The sequence below is a fragment of the Mycteria americana genome, chromosome 6 (genome assembly GCF_035582795.1).
Source record: "Mycteria americana isolate JAX WOST 10 ecotype Jacksonville Zoo and Gardens chromosome 6, USCA_MyAme_1.0, whole genome shotgun sequence".
Classification (NCBI taxonomy): Eukaryota; Metazoa; Chordata; class Aves; order Ciconiiformes; family Ciconiidae; genus Mycteria; species Mycteria americana.
This window is the reverse complement of record NC_134370.1, coordinates 18,841,120-18,857,601: the sequence shown is the minus strand read 5'-3', so window position 1 is coordinate 18,857,601 and position 16,482 is coordinate 18,841,120. Positions and strand designations below refer to the sequence as shown.

Genomic DNA, 16,482 nt, shown 5'->3' with positions numbered 1-16,482 from the left:
TCTGGCAACATGCTTTCTGCCAGACACAACGGTATTACCCTCTCTGATGCACGGGCAATCGCAACGGGGCAGAAGTAAGATTTAAGATCTCACCATTTATCCTGTTCTCTTTCCCTGTGGCCTGCTCTTGGCTTTTACATACACTAGGAAATGGAAAAAAACCTGACTGCCTCAAACTAGAATCCCATGAGGACAAAGATATCCTTCATTTTCACAGGAGTTAACATATTGTGTTAAAATTAGGCTCCCACACAGTTCTAAATCCAACCAGTTAATTTAGGTGAAAACTACCAACTGCCTTGCTCCAACCAGTATTAGTTAACTTGAGAGACAGTTCTGTGTCTAAACTGAGGCCAGAAGTGTGGGTGTACTTGATGTAGACACGAATGTTTTAAGCTGGCTCAGGTACTGTAAAAGCGTCTCTATAGCAGCGCAGACCTCAGTGCAAACCAGCAGCTGAATGTCTACCCAAATTCCCTGACAGATTTTGTTGACCATATGGAGTAGCATGCTGCCACTTTTAACAGCTAATTTGACCAAAGCTGACTAGTTTAAAGCTACTTCCGATACATCTTCAGTCCCATCTTTGGGTGCAGAAATAACCTTGGCTAACTCATCAGGTCACATCGTTCTACCTTTTTATGACAGGAGGAGGGTTCTGTGAACTTCCAGCTGTGAGATACCACCTGGAATAAAAGGCAAGCAGTGGGGAAGCTAAAATCAGGCATTAAATGTAGCACATTAAGTTTTTTTCTTTTTGAGAAATAACACATAGAAAAATAGCTAAATCTGAAGAAAGCACATTACTAGAACTGCAAACAGTGGGGTTTTTTGGTTTGGTGTTTTGGTTTTTTGTTGTTGTGGGGTTTTTTTTGGTTTGGTGGTTTTTTTTTTTTTTCCTAGAAAGGAATTAAAGCAGCCAGCTATAACCACGACTTTCCCACAGGGAAATCTACCAAGAAAAAAAAAATCTCCCCAGAAAACCAAATACATGGACTTATAACAGAAGGTCAACCTTATCCAGCGTTTACACCTCGTAAACCCATCCTGCAAGGAGAGTCCTGTGCTGGACGCAGCGGGGCCCCGGCGCTGCAGACCTCCCGCGGCAGGTGAGTGGCGGCGAGCAGACTCCGACGGAGAGCTCCCACGGGGTAAATTCTCTCCCCAGGAGAGGGAAGATTTTGATACCTGCTGGACCGGGAGATCTGAAATCTCTGCCACTCAGGACGGCACCGCATCCACTGTACTCAAATTACGAGTCGTCTAATTACCTTTTGTCTTGGCTTTCGCCGGCAGGGACGCGGAGCCTGGCCACCAGGAAGCGGGCGGGCCGCTCCCTCCGCGCCGGGCCGCAACACGGTCCCTTCGCGGGCGCAACCTAGCCCCGCGGCGCCGGCGGCTGCGGGGCCGCTCGGGTGCCCTTCCCGGCGCAACCCCGTCGGCCTCCACCGGGAGCGGCTCCCCGGCCCCCCCGCCGCGACGAGTGTCGCCCTGGCTCCCCGCCCAGCCACCCACCCCCTCCACCGCCTCCGCCTCCTCCCAGAGGCCCCCTGCCCCCTCCCCAGCCGCAGCCGCAGCCCCGGCCCTCCCGGCAGCAGAGGCAGCCTCCCGCACCCCCAGGTACGGGCCCCGCTAGGCCCGACGCGGTGGCGGCTGCCCCGCCGGGCGAGGAGGGCGGACGGGACCCCGAGGGCGCCGGGGAGGGATTGGCCAGGCGGCGAGGGGAGGCGGGCGGAGAAGATGGCGCCGCCGCCGGCCGCGGCGCCGAGGAGCGGCGCGTGCTGAGGCGAGCGGAGCTGGGCCGGGGCCGGCGGCAGCGGCGGGGAGAGGCCGGGCGCTGGCGGCGGGGCCGGGATATGCGGCAGCGGCCGCTTCCTGTCCTGAGGCGGGCTCTGCTGGGCTTAGCGCGCTCCTGGGCCGCCCCGGCCTCCCGGTTTTTCCCTCAGTGCTGGCAGCGCAGCTTTCTCGGGTACGGTGCGTGTGCGGCGGGGGCCGGGGCGGGGGGGCCGGGGCAGGCCCCCGTGTCCCGGCATCGTGTGATGGGCCGTGAGGTCGGAGACCCGCTCCTGCCCCCGCTGTGTTGTGTAAGAGGTGGCGGCGCGGCCCGGGCGGGGGCACCTTGTGCGGCCAAGGGAGTGCCCGCCCTGCCCCGAGTGCGGCTTCACCCCCGGGCCTGTGGGGAGCCAGGGGGAGCTCGGACCGCGGCCGGGGAAACGCGGGGCTGGCGGCGAAGCCCTCTGGGGGGAAGCGGTGGGGGAACTGGGGACGGCGGGCCCGTGTGTGCCGCGGAGGCCTGCGTCCTGCCTTGCCCTGCCCGCCCCCGGCAGGGCCCGCCCGGGAGAGCCCGGTGTGCGGCGGGGCTGACGTGCTCGTGTGTCTCCAACTGCACCTCCGTTGACAAAGCAGGCTTGGTCATCAGCTGTACGGCTGTGGCGCGGCTTTAGCTGCCCGGTAGCCTTGCTTTGTTGGTGGGTTTTCCCCCTCCCCTCAAACCCGGAATTTTCATGTTGCTTAACTTGCCGTGTCTTCCGAAGCCATAAATATATATATATAAAAGTTTAAGTTCTTTAAAAAGAAACTGCTATCAGAGTTACCCAAAGTTGAGGGGAGCGGCCACTTCAGTTTGTGACGAGCTGTCTAGTACTGGCGTTGTGTGGGTCTGGTTCTTGTGTGTGTGTGTTACCAGTTCCAGTGGAGACAGTAAGTAACCTCGATCGAGGGAGGAGCGGGCGGGAGGCTTGGCATGGCTCACTTTAGGGGCAAATTAAACTGCGTAACAACTCGACAAAGTTTTTCCAGGAAGGGAGCTGGGTAAGGGAGAGAGGCTAAGTTGTTTTCTTTATTTCTTTAACACCGTGTCTTTTATTTTAATAGCAAAACTTACCTTTAATGCTACAAAAGTAAGAGATGTCAAAAGTAGCATCTTTTGGGGGGAAAAAAAGTGAGGTATGACTCATGCTGTCAATGCTCGTGTGTCAAAATTTGGATGCACCGTTATTGTTCATAATTGTTATGTATGCTTCAGTATTGTAAAGGTAATCCACAATGTATATTCAGAGCCAATGCTTTTCTGAGGCTGTAGTTTCTCCTGCTAGATTACTCCTCTTTAAGCATGTGAATATATGCAGTATTTGGACTTGACTTTATATATGTGAGTAGGCCTGTTGTGTTTTCATACTGCCTATAACCATGATTTAATCATCCGTTTAGTTTTAATTGGGAATTAGGATTTACATAAATAATAATCAAATGAGAGGAGGCATAGTGCTTTCACATGATGATTTTTTTTAAGATGGCGAACATGTGAAAATTAAGCGTGTTCCTTTCAATTACATGTTCCCTGTTCCCATTTCTGAATTTTGTTCATACTTTCACCTTTTTTTCAGCTTTAACTCTTTCTTCTCGTATAATTTTTAACCTTCATCTGCACGTCGAGTAGCAAGATCATTTCTCAGTTAGAACTTCTTATCTCTTCCTTTTCATCTCATGTGCAGCATTGAAATTATCTATTCTAGTTGGGAAGTCCCTAGAAGGGTTTATATTTGCGTGTCTGCATGCTTTTTTGCTCCCTTTCTCCTTTCTGTCTTCAGTTGCTTGTAAGGCTGTGGCTTAATCCCTTAGATAAAACGTTACCTTTGGGAATTTGATCAAAGTGTCAAGTATATAACTTACTTTGCACGTGAATACAAAAGTAGTTCCCTACCCTGTTAGGTCCAAAAGAAGAAAGAGGGCAGGGACAAAAAGTTCATTACCTCCAGTGTTTCACTGAGCTGGAAGGTGTTAGGCCCCTAGCTAAGGGTTATTGCAGGTTATTGTAGAAGTCATTTGCTAAAAATACTGTCAGACCATTTGAGAGATCACATGTTGGGTTGATATTTTAGATATATTAATTCTATTGTATTAGGTGCTTTCATAATAATGTTGATATATTGATCTTTTAACAAGATAGGAATCAAAAAGTTTGTAATAAAAAATGTCTGTAGAGGAATTGATTTAATTGGTTTTGTGTCTAGTTACGTATTGGTATATGCATGGTCTGTCAAGTAGCATCTTTATGTTCTCAGCTTTTATGATGTCCATAAGTTGATAAAATATGCTTATGAGATAGCACTGTATATATGTAATAAGGTGATTTTTGATGGAGCTTGTTTGAAAGTTGCTTCACTGTAGCTTTCTATTTAGATCTGACCTTCTGCAACTTGTTTTTAGAATGAGTCAGAACTATAGCTTGCCTGAACAGTTGAAATGGAAAAAAACGCTGCAGAGCTGAGAGTTTACTTACAGCGTTAACAGTAGAGCTAGAATTGAATTGTCCAAAATCATAAAAACTAAAACACAAAGTAGGTACACAGCCAGGACTTCCTTTGTTGAAACACACCGCTGACTCTTGTAAACTGCTCGTTATAGGTCTGTTGGTTATGTCAAAGCTCTACTGTTAGATAAGCCATTGCTTTTAATGTGGGATTACAGTACTTTTCATGATTCAGAATCCTAAAGTTCTTTCTGTTGTTGCTACATCAAATTTTCTTGCCAGTTCTCTCATCTTTCTGTGTATTTCTTGTTGTTATGCAGTATAACTAAAGTTTTAGTCTCATCTTGTTTTTTTAATTCAGACCTCACAAGTTTTTCTTTTTGAGGGTATGAGACAGATGGTAGCATAAAGTGTTAAGTGAGTTGGCTTTACAAAGAGTCTCGGGCAATCTGATGTGCTACTTGCAGTTAAAACGTATGAAATACACATCAAAATACAGTTAGAATAAAGCACAGAGGTCTCTCCTGTAGCATGCCGTTTTATGTTTCCTAGCGTGTGCAGGGTGGCCATGCGCTAGACACCACTGCTGCCCAGTGGTTGTAGACCAAGCCCTGCAGCTGTAGGGTGGTGGAGGAAAAATGTCAGGGAGGGAGGAAGAGAGAATGACAACCACTTGGCTTGCAAGTATTCGATGCATAAAGCAATTAATTCAATTAAGGAGTACATTTCTGAAGAAAGTGAGTAAAATACACTTTCAAGCGGCTGGTCATGTAACACAGAAACTAGTCTTATCAGTCTTGTTCTTAGCACACAATTTGAGACTCTGATGAAAATAATGATGCAAGCCACAATACTATGCCAGATTTGTGAAATCATTCTGAAGATCCTGTATCGTCATATTGGCTAAAGATTAAAAACAGGTAAGTTTACTTAAATTTAAAAAAACCCCAGCCTTTCAAATAACGAAAGACTTCAAAACCCTTTTGGAATTTGCCTGATTTTCAGCAATCTTGTAAAAAATTGAAGCAAAGAAGTGCTAGGGAAAGATTAATTTCAATTGTTTCCTATTTCTGGTGAACCTGGATAAAATTTGTTTACCCTGGAGGGTGTGTTTTGATGAATTGTTTGGGGCAATTTTTGAAGAGAGAGGAAAAGTAAGCTGAAGCGATTTAGAAATTTTAAAAAACTTGTTATCCTTTATTGCTATGTCTGAAATCAGATTGTATAAAATCCTGCCTTTTTGTTTGACTTTTTTACCCAGTGCTTTGGAAACTGTGGAATGGTCAAGTTAAGGAATGCAGTTTTAGGGAAGTAAATTAGCTTCATGGCTATGCTTTATATTCCATCCTGTTTGACCAACACAAGACTGTTGAAAACTCACATCATTTTACTACTCAGGCCAGTTACTCTTCTGGAGCCTGATCTTACATGTGAAGCTACCAGGGCCCTTGTTTTTGCCAAGTTCACATGTGATATTGTCTCATTAACGCTACTGGTAATTCCTGTATACACCAGCGTTTCTCCCATCACATTGGCAGTGAAACCTGAGGCAGACCAAGTTTTACTGCTGTGATCTGGAACCTGTAGAAGCTGGACCCTTCTGGGAACAAGAGCAAGGCAAGCATCTGCCCTAGCCACTGTCATTAGGAGGGAATTTTCCGAATCAGTTACAGACTTGGCAAAAAGCTGCAGACCGAGGTTCTGAAAATGCTTTCATTGTAGCGAGACTTCAGAATTTCTTCAAAATGAACTACATAACAAAACCTTATAAATATTCATAATCTTCAGACTTGCCTGATTTGGCATGATTAGTTGTTCTTAATAACTTGGTAGCACTGATTAAATCATTGTGGGTCTTTGTAGTTGGAGCTTTTGTGTATGAAGTAATATGCTGAATTCCTGATGAGTTTAAAAGTGATAAAACATGTTAACATTTTGAGCAGTTTATCTGCTTATGCAGTCTATCTGCCTTGTATGCAATCAAATTTATTTAGATCAGCAACAGGAATGTGTTGGGATCTTATACATTCTCTAGCTTCGTGACAAGTAAATTCACAGAAGATTGATGCTTTATGAATGTTGAATAATGTGAACTGTTTTCATCTCTAAATGTGTAAAAGAAGGATTGCTAGGTTTGTCTACTGATGAACCTGTAACCTGAAAGAGTTATGGATAGTCTCCTGAAGTATCCTTTATGGTAATGGTCACCTGAGTTGATTTAATTTGGTTTGGGGGTTTTTTTTTCTGTTGAGATTGCTCTTTCTCTGCTCCATTTTTTTATTACATTCTTGGTAACAGAACTTAGTAAAAACATTTGTCTGATTTTAGAAAAAAACCTGTACTGCCTACAGTTTAGTCTAAAAAATAATTTTTAATTGTAGTGTACAAGTGAATGGAGAACTTAAGAGAGGAGGTAGATTGTTGGTTGATGTACTGGTAATGTCACTGTTACACATACAAGGATGTCACAATGCCATTGAATTCTGCTATCGTGAAGAGAGGTAGGTGCAAGAGACAAAGAGAAGGGGTGAAGACCTGTGGAAGAATGGAGATTTATTTTATTGTTGCAAAGCCATGAGCTTGCAACTGAAGAAGTTCATGGACTCCTCCAGAGTGCTCAATTCAGTGCTATCATCCCTGTAAGAGAGGTGAGAAAACTCTGGCTGGTAGTTCTGCAGCACCGGGCCTCCTGCCGAAGCACACGGCACTTCTTTCACTCCAGGCGTTGGCAGCTGAAGAAATCTTCATGTAAGTTACTAAGAACTGTAAACCAAGATGGATTAGTAAATACTACAGAGAACATGTTATCAACGGTAGCTCCCATGCAGGACAGAGCAGAGAGAGCTTTTGGCTCAACAAAGGTTTCACTTCACTCTGGTAAATGGTAGGCAATTAAGTTTGGAATAATAATTTAAAAAAACTAAAAAGAAATGGATATAAATAAAATACAGAACTTGGAACAGGTGCAGAATGTGAGATTGAACATTGCTGTGGTCTTTGTATAGTTTCAAAGACACAGTTAGAACTTGAATAACAATTGTATTGCAGTCAGCATAAAATACCGAGTATATTCAAAAGGCAGATGAAACATGAGTTGAAAACGAGGAGCAATTCAGATCCTAGTACATACAAGTGTAAACTTAAAGTGAGTATGTTGTACTACCCACAGGTGTATCCATAGAAATAATTTGGGTTCAGTTGCTTAAAAGCTTCAAGCAAACCCCAAATTTTAAGGCAAGTGATATAAATTGAAAGCAAGCATCAAAATCTGCTAGGCTGGTAACTGTTTGTTGCTGTTCATCTGGTTACTTCAAGCTGATTAGTGTTTATAGCCATTCGTTTAGCTCAGACCTATATACCAGCATTTGACTTAAATATGTGTGGCCTCTCATGGCAAAAAAATCTTGAAAAGCACTTTGGAGTTTGTGCTTTGGGGGTCATATTTTTACTAGCTAGTTACATTCTTGCGTTGAAGCAACCCTCAGGAGTTTCTGTTAATTGGTTTTCAAATATGGTCCTTTAATTGTTCAGACATTGAACTAAGATTTGACTACATTGGCTAATTTTTAATTAAAGTAAGTTTACTAAAATAACTTTGAAAGATTAAAATAGTTAGGCAGAATCATATATCACTTAATGCCACTCTGTAATACTCAGTTTGCAGGTGGAACCTGGCATCCCCAGAGAGCCTTGCTGGTTCCAAGGGAGTGCCTGGCTGGAAATCATTACAAAAACGGGGCCTCAAAGAATAGGATATAATTTTACTTCAAAGTGCTATGGTTTAAAATTCAGCATCTGTTTTAACTGATACTTTTCTTGTACAAGTGAAGTAATTTTGATGAGGAGGAAGTATGTTTAATATTTCCTAGTCATTGAATAGGGACACTGCTCTCAGTTCAAACATCCCCATTCTTTTCACTGTTTCTTTCTAGCTCTGTCATCTTGCCACCTGTAATTTTTGAGCCAGTGGAAGAATCCCAGTGCCACAGTAATGCTTTATATTTGTTGCTGGTGTCTTTGCTTTATTGGGTCTTTCTCTGTTGCTTCTGTTTTGTGAAAGCTGTGTGACAATATTTCTTTTAATGATGTTTTTATTGGGATATTAGCTCTGCAATAAACACAGCATCTAGTTTGTGGATGAATTTCTTTGCTACTGACCATCAGCATTGAATGCTCACTGTAATGACAGCATAGCAAGTAGATACAGCACATGTACTTCAGGACAGCGTCTGAAGACAACTTTAGGAATTAAGCTACTTCGCAAAAAACTACAGGAAATACAGAATTCTTTCTCTTTCCATTACTTTTTTTCCTATGGTCAAAAGCAGTTCTATTGTCAAAAACTGGTTTGTAGTGTTTTAGGATTCTTGTGTGAAAGAATGGAACATGGTATTGTTATAAAGCAGTTGCACTTAGAGAACTTAAAAGTTGCACAGAAAAGCTGTCTTATGAGGGAATGTTTAATATTATGTCTTACAGTTTTACTCCTTAAGAAAAAGTCAGTGTATAAATACTCTATCTTAAATAAAATTTTCTTTTATAGCTATTATATTGTAGTAACATAGCACCGTGAGGAATGGTACTTAAGCAGGAAGGTATTGGTCTTATTCTTTTGGCACATTGCCTTCCAGGAATATTGCATAGTTGATCTGCTCTTGCTTTTATATGAGTTGTCTGGTACTACAATTTAGTTTGCAGGGAAATAGTTGTGAGTTAATCATGCAAACCCATTTGAAGTTGAAGAGAGTGGTGTTTTCACAATGCCTCTTGAAATAACAATGAAGATGGAGATACAAGTTTAAGTCTTTGGTTTGAAGGCTTAATTACTGATTTTGACCTTTTGAAAATTATAGGTTTTTCCTGTACTGAAATTTGACTACTAAGCTGGAGGTAGCCTATGAAGGAGGCAGAAGTGGGGAATGATAATAAAATGAAGTGGAGGTGTACAGCTTCGCAAGACGTCAGTTGAAATCTCATAAGGTTTCACAGCAGCCGTGTAATTTGATGAATCACATTGGAAAAATGAGTCATCTGAACGAACAGTAAAGTTCTGTGACTTAATGATGTGGTGTAGAAATAACAAGGAGATATCAGATGACAAGGAAATTGTATAACATTTAAAAAAAACTTGAGAAGTTTATAGTATATATGCATCTTATGATAAGCAACTAGTATCTTAATGAGATGGAATATTTTAGCTGAAAATGAAGTGATGTGTGTTCCTTAGCAGAGGTGAAATCAAGAGATTCAGAGACCTCCTTGCTCCTACATACTTATATTTGTCAATCCAATAGAATTGTGTGCAAGTGAAATAAAATTAAGAATGGTTTAGTTACTGATTTTCATCTATGAAAAGTAGTATCTATTCTCACTTCATACATTTTACACAGAGTCTTAAGTTTAGTAGAGTATTTCTACTGAGGACTCTGAACTTTGAACAAGGAGGGATTTTTTAAATCATAACCATGGATTATATCAGTGCTGTTGATGCAGAGAAACATAGATGTTGCCATACTTGGAGTATCCCTTGTTTTTGAATGGTATCTGTGTTTTTTCAGAGGAAGGAAGCCCATAGATATTCCAGGCAGGATTAACCCGAGTACAGCGTTAAACTAGTGGATGACAGGTTTAAATGACAGTGTAGACATTTAAATTTAAATTCAGCATTTCAGTTACTGTTTAGTGATTACGTTTGACTGCACTTTTTTTTGTAAGTAATTCATAGTGTGAGAACCGTGCTTTACTAGTGGAAGTGTTTCCTTCTAAAATGCACTGAGCTGCACATTTTAAAAAGTTACTTCATATTGTTTATGGCTCTTGCTTAGAGACATTCAGATTCTGATTATTCATTGATGCCTTCTGTACTCAGTGCTTCTATTTTTTTTATTTGGATTATAATTCCTGTTTGTAATTTGGCTTTCCTATAAGGGCATGTTATAACTTAAGTCTATTTAAAAGTTCCAAAGTAATCTTTTTACTTCTTTTAAAAGTATTCAAAGATCTAATGCTTACTTTACTGCCTTTTTTTTTTTCTTCAATAATATATTCTTCAGTTTACATATGTGTCTCCTTCCTCAAGCATAAATCCAGTCTTACACAAACTTTCACTCTGCTACAGGTAAAATCTTAATTTTCTGTTTGTGAAACACTGTTTTTCACTGATTCTACTGTAGACATTATGTTCATAAACTTTCTATCCTTAACATGCTGTTAATAATGAGCTCTTTATCAGCCTCATTATGATGTGTAACACCAACACTGAGGGCTGTGCATCTGCAGGCTTCAAGTTGGCTGTTGTTTTTATATCATAGAATCACATGAATAAATGGGAAGGAGGTAATCCAGAGGGACAGTAGCTCACAGAACTGCTTCGTGGTTTGAGAATGATACAGTATTTTAGGAAGGAGATTTTATTAGCTGACTCCCTTTTTTCATTTGTAATTTAAAACTGTAAATAAAATATATAATCAGATTTTCTTTCCCGAAGTTTTTTTTATTGTGTATCTGGTAACATTGAGTATGCAGTTGATTTGCTAGCTAGAGAGTTAGTTAAAATGTCATGACCGAGGACCTGAAACAGTAAGTACGTTGAGAACTGTGCAGTCCTTCATGTTCCACATCCCATACGGTCTTAAAGCTTGTATGTAGTCTTAAAACTTGGATGGAGTTCCTTGAACCATGCAACCTGAAAATGGAAAAGTAAATACTGTGAAACACCTTGTTATCTGTGTGATACCGACAGGACCGTACAGAATTTCTCGTGCCTCTGGGTATGTGTTGTGGTGAGGAGTTAGACTCGGATCTGGTTTTCTTTGTAAGTGAAATTAGTTCAGCAATGACTAATGAAGCTCATGTAGTAAGTTACGTGGCAATATGGCAAGCAACATTTCACCACAGGAAAAGATTGAGTTTGGTTGGTACTATATATTTATAACAGGCCCTGTTTGAAAACCTTTCCTGTAAAACAGTGTTAGAATTCAGTGGCTGTTACATACAGGAATACACCACATGCTTGGCTCAGAGCATAGCTCTCTGATTTCCCGTTTCTGGGGTTTGCTTATTTTTGCGCGCGCGCGTGTGTGTGTGTGGTTTGTTTGTGGGTTTTTTGTGTTGGTGGGGGGTTTTTTGTTGTGTTTGTTGTTTTGTTTTTTTTTTAAACATGCAGCCAAGCGGTTCCACTCTACCTCCCCAAATATCCAAGTCTGAATGTCTCACCTTTTCACTTGGCATTTTAAAAAATTGAATAACCAGAGTTTGTAATTTCAGAATCAGCCTTAGTTTCGTAGCATTTCAAAGTTGGGCCATTAAAGAAGCATGTCTCATAGCATGTCTGTTAAACTAATAGTAGAAGTTTAAACATGTGAGACAGTCTGTTTGCATTTATCATGGGGATTCTGCAGTGTGTTTGTATTTTTATGGCAGTATTATAAATGGTGTCACCCTTTCTTGCTTGAGTGTACAAATCCAGTGGTTTATTAGTCAAATTTTGTTTATCTGACAATCGCAAAGTTACAAGATTCATAATATAACCACCAGTTCAGGCACATGAAATACTTTCCTGAAGCCTGAAAGTAAACTTGAGATAGCAATGTATGCTTAATTTAATTTCATTTTTATCATAATTGAATAAGGGGATGATATTTCTTTACTAAGTTATTTTTTTAATTACAGTTAGTATGAAACTTGAAACATTCAATTACATGATCTACAATTTTATCATGTTCCTTGGCCTTCAGGGTTTTTTTTTTTGTTTTAACAGCAATATCTCTCAGGATCTGAACTACACTTTTTGGCCCGTTCTGTGAGTTTTGCACAGAACAGAATTTCTTGCTGTCAGTATCGCCCAGTATTCTCTAACATAATATTAAAATATTAGCAGGGCTTAAGTAAAAATAGTAAGTGAAATTTCTTCTGTTTTCTTTAAGGTTTCAGAAGGAGACAAACAACAAAATGAACAATCCAGCTATTAAGAGAATAACAAATGAAATCATCAAATCACCTGAGGATAAACGAGAATATCGTGGACTGGAATTGGCAAATGGCATTAAAGCTCTTCTCATTAGTGACTCCACCACAGATAAGTCTTCAGCAGCACTTGATGTGCACATAGGTATTTAATGCGTGTTGTGGTCATTATGTCATTAATAAAAACGCTTTAAGTTTTGATATCTTAATTGCAAATAAACTGACAAGAGTGGTATCCAGTTGGCAGCCTAGCCTTTTATTGTAATTTAGAGTTTATTTAACTCTTTGACACATCAAGTTGAAAATTATTAGAACTAATTAAATTATCTTATTGTACTCTGTGTTTACTCTAGTGTAGCTCAGGCAGTAGAAAGACTTCTTTTAACCATTAAGTTTCATGTTATGAAAGATCTTTTGTAAGCAGAAAAGGGGCGGGTATGAGTGCAATTATTTCAGACAGCTCCATCTGTCATGTCAGACTTTTTTTTTTTTTTTTTTCCCCTCCATGCTAAGTTGTTGATGTGTAGTGGTGAGAAAATGCTGTAGTGCTGGAGGAACTGGAGAGGCACTCCCTAACTCCACTGATGCTTAAGTGTCCAAACTGAAATATTGGAAATAGAATGGGAAGGCAGTTACTTTGACTCTTTGGAATAATGGAGGCCTTTTCTTATATCTGAGGTATTTCTCAAGCTTGTGTAGTTTCTCAGTTGCTTGGAAGGTATGATGCACGCACACATTACCTAAGCATTGTTACTCATTACCTAAGCATCCTCTTGCCATGTTTGTAGTTGGGAGCTCTTGCTGCTAGTGGTGTTAGGACAGAATTAGTAGAGTAAATTTGAAAACCTCTGGCCTTTTTTATTATGGAGATGGCTGTCACAAATCATTATCTAGTTTAGAGGATCCCAAATGTAGTTTTGTTAGGTACTATGATAATAATAGCCAACTGCAGCATCCAGTTCCTGCACATGTACTGGAGGAGATTTATCTGTTGCCTTCATCTCTACTCTCCCATTGCACGTTGTTGTACACTCCAAAGCAGGACTGCCAGACTCAAACTTCGACATTTCTGGGTTCCATTCTTGCACATCATTATTGTCTTTTAATCTGTCTGCCTTCACACCTACTAGCTGGTCATCAATAACTGCTTGTGTTCAGGCAATTACAGGTTATCACCACAGGATAAATACCCCCTTAATTGTGGTTGGCAATTGCTGCCTTTTAACACAGTGCAGTTATTAAAGTGAAGGTATAGAAATCAGAACATTGTGATCTACCAGGTCTTTAGAGGTCTTTACAGATTATGAGTCATGGACTTCAATTGAAAAATTGTCTCTATAAGGCAACGCAGGCTGATCTGGAGAAGCAACTTGAGACACTAATTGGTTCAGCTACTCATTCTAAATTTTTTTTTTTTTTTAAAGATTGAGTTTAGTTGACTATAACTGCACAAGTGTCTGCTTAAATTTACGGAATTGATATAATTTCCTGAGGCAACATGCTGTAATATAAAGCACTTTAAAAGACTTAACGTTTTAGTATTACTTTTTAGGAATGGTTACATGAAATTTTTCCTCCTGCAGGATCCTTGTCTGATCCCCCCAACATTGCTGGGCTTAGTCATTTTTGTGAGCATATGCTGTTCCTGGGAACCAAGAAATATCCAAAAGAGAATGAGTATAGCCAATTCCTTAGTGAGCACGCTGGGAGTTCAAATGCTTTCACAAGTGGAGAACATACCAACTATTACTTTGATGTGTCACATGAACATCTAGAAGGTGCACTGGACAGGTAAACACATTTTTTATATTTAATTTTTTGTAATATAGGTGCTCTTTGAAATTGTGTAAAAGTTTTTTGATAGTTCTATCATTGTGATATTGAAGAAAGGGTTGAGAGCACTATCTTCTGTTAAAACTGATACCAGATATTTTTAATTTCAAAAGTTTTGCTCAGATTTTTTCAGCTAGCAGAGTCATTCACTGAGGCAGAATTTTTGAAGTTCAAAGGCTGTGTTTACACTGAGCATTTTTGGAAATGTGGGGTACAGAACATGATCATGAACTTACGCGTTGTGCAAATACTCTGATTGTATAATCAAATACTGTGCTTCCCATAGGATCCTTATTTCACTCATAGCAAAAGAAGGATGAAGTCTAGAAATATATTAGGATGCCTTTAGTAAAGGGTACTCAGTTAAATCTCTGCCTTTTGTGGGAGGGGACAGAAATTGAAAGGTGTGTAGTCAGTGAGGTAAAGAGTGGATTTTCCCTTTGGACTTTCCGTGGATGTCTGACAAGACTGATTTGATTTGCGAGATTATGAGCCTCTTGCAGCTAAACTTCAAAACAGTAGAAATCTTCAGTGTATGAATTATGATGCAAGGTCCTTGATCCTTGTAGTATTTTATATGATGAATATGTTGTTGTCTGCATTTATAGATAAAGAAATTCAGAAATAAAGGTAGTGAATTGGTGTCAAAACTGTTACAGAATTTATAAGTTCTGCATTAAAAAATAATATATTCAGCTGCTTTCAGGAGGTACCAAGCTTCATACTTTTCTGTTACCATCTATGTACAGTACTCGTAACTTGAATCAAAATTTTTCTGTTTAGATTTGCCCAGTTTTTCCTGTGCCCTTTGTTTGATGAAAGCTGCAAAGACAGGGAAGTGAATGCTGTTGATTCTGAGCATGAGAAGAATCTGATGAATGATGCCTGGAGGTTGTTTCAATTGGAGAAGGCTACTGGAAACCCCGATCATCCCTTCAGTAAATTTGGAACAGGTTTGTCAGAATATTATTGTCCATCCATTGGAGTTCTGTAACATACAGAACGTACGTTCTGGAGTAATGTACATAATATTATTGTTTATATAAAATTGTTAAAGACAGACTGAAACAATTCCCTTTTTTCCTCTCCATACATCGTTATTGTGGTGCTTTATCACATTTTCCACATCATAGACTACACAGAGCTAGACAAAAATATAGGAAACAGTGAGTTGCAGTACAGTGATGAAGCATCCTTTATGATTCTGATAATTACTGCAGTGAATGCTATTTTCCAATTACTGGATTTGTCGTAATTTGGTACTGTTAAGTCTTTGTGCATAACAAAGTGAATGAACTGTGTTTAAATTGTTTTTATCCATATCCCCTTTTTGCTAACTAGTATTGTATTAGGACTAGATGACCTAGTGACTAGGTCGAATCAGAAGGATCAGCAAAGTAACATGAAAATTACTGAGTAAGGCTATAAAAACAAAATCCTAAGCGTAAAACACAACAGTAGTAGATGGATGGATAAAATGGTCTTGGACAAATCCCAGTCTTATGGCTGTAGTTTTTTTCAGGCTTTATAATTCGCAGAATGCTTAGTAACAATTTAAAATAAATACCTCCAAAACCTCAATTTAGAAAGCATTAAAGTAGGATACCATAGTTATGGTCAAAACCACAAATGTTTGATGCTTTGGCAGAAGTTTAAATGTTTGGGGTTTTTTTCATGTAAGTTATTTTCTACACGTATTTATTTTTGAAACTATCAAAGTAACAGGGCTATTCATTCATGCGCTGCACTGTTTCATGCTCAAGGATTAATGTGTTTTGTGGCTGGGTCAGTTTGCTGGATGAATAGTTGATGCAAATATTGGGTACAGTAGGATGATGGGAGGGCAGGTAATGGGCTTTAAGGACTGGTTTCTTTCTCTGTCTCAAGAAAGAGAATAATATTTTTGCACCTGTTGATGGAGGGCATCAATCAGTTGAGGGGCTGGTAGCCAGCTGCTACAAGAGCATGTATTGCTCTGCTCACCAGTAAAGAGAGGCTTGTCTGAAAAAGAGAAACTATAACTGCATTCTCCAAACAGGTAAATTTGAAAATAAACTATAACTGCATTCTCCAAAGAGGTAAATTTGAAAACAAGTCTTGGGAACTACATATTGATAGCCAGGCAGGCATCCAAAGTACATTCTGTAATCTCTGCTACTGAAGAGATTATTTAATTTTTATATAGCACCGAGAAAACATGAGTGGAAGTTGCAGAAATAGTTTTCTACAATTTAAGAAGGTTTTATAGCTGACACAAGTGAAATGTTTTCACGGGGAGAATACCCAAAATGTGCTCAAATTCAATAGCAGTAGTCATACTCACCTCTTCTTAGATTAGGCTCTGATTCTGACATTAAATTATAGCACATAGCCTTCCTGTAGATCTGACTTTGCAGAAGTAGAGCCCAGCTTTGGTTTTTATTTACCCAGAG

General features: G+C 40.0%; 1 protein-coding gene across 3 annotated transcripts in view; it reads left to right on the top strand.

The window, feature by feature from the left end:
* Positions 1–1,341: 1,341 nt before the first annotated feature.
* The window catches only part of IDE (insulin degrading enzyme), a 68,251-nt gene continuing 53,110 nt past the window's right edge, over positions 1,342–16,482 (top strand). The window contains exons 1-4 of one of the 3 annotated variants that reach the window (XM_075504805.1): positions 1,342–1,620; positions 12,178–12,362; positions 13,801–14,008; positions 14,834–15,003. In XM_075504805.1, the coding sequence (XP_075360920.1) occupies positions 12,203–12,362; positions 13,801–14,008; positions 14,834–15,003 (538 nt within the window). In that variant the 5' untranslated portion in view covers positions 1,342–1,620; positions 12,178–12,202. Of the gene's footprint in view, positions 1,621–1,715; positions 1,970–12,177; positions 12,363–13,800; positions 14,009–14,833; positions 15,004–16,482 lie in introns of those variants that run through there. The other 2 variants (XM_075504806.1, XM_075504804.1) reach the window with 2 other exon arrangements.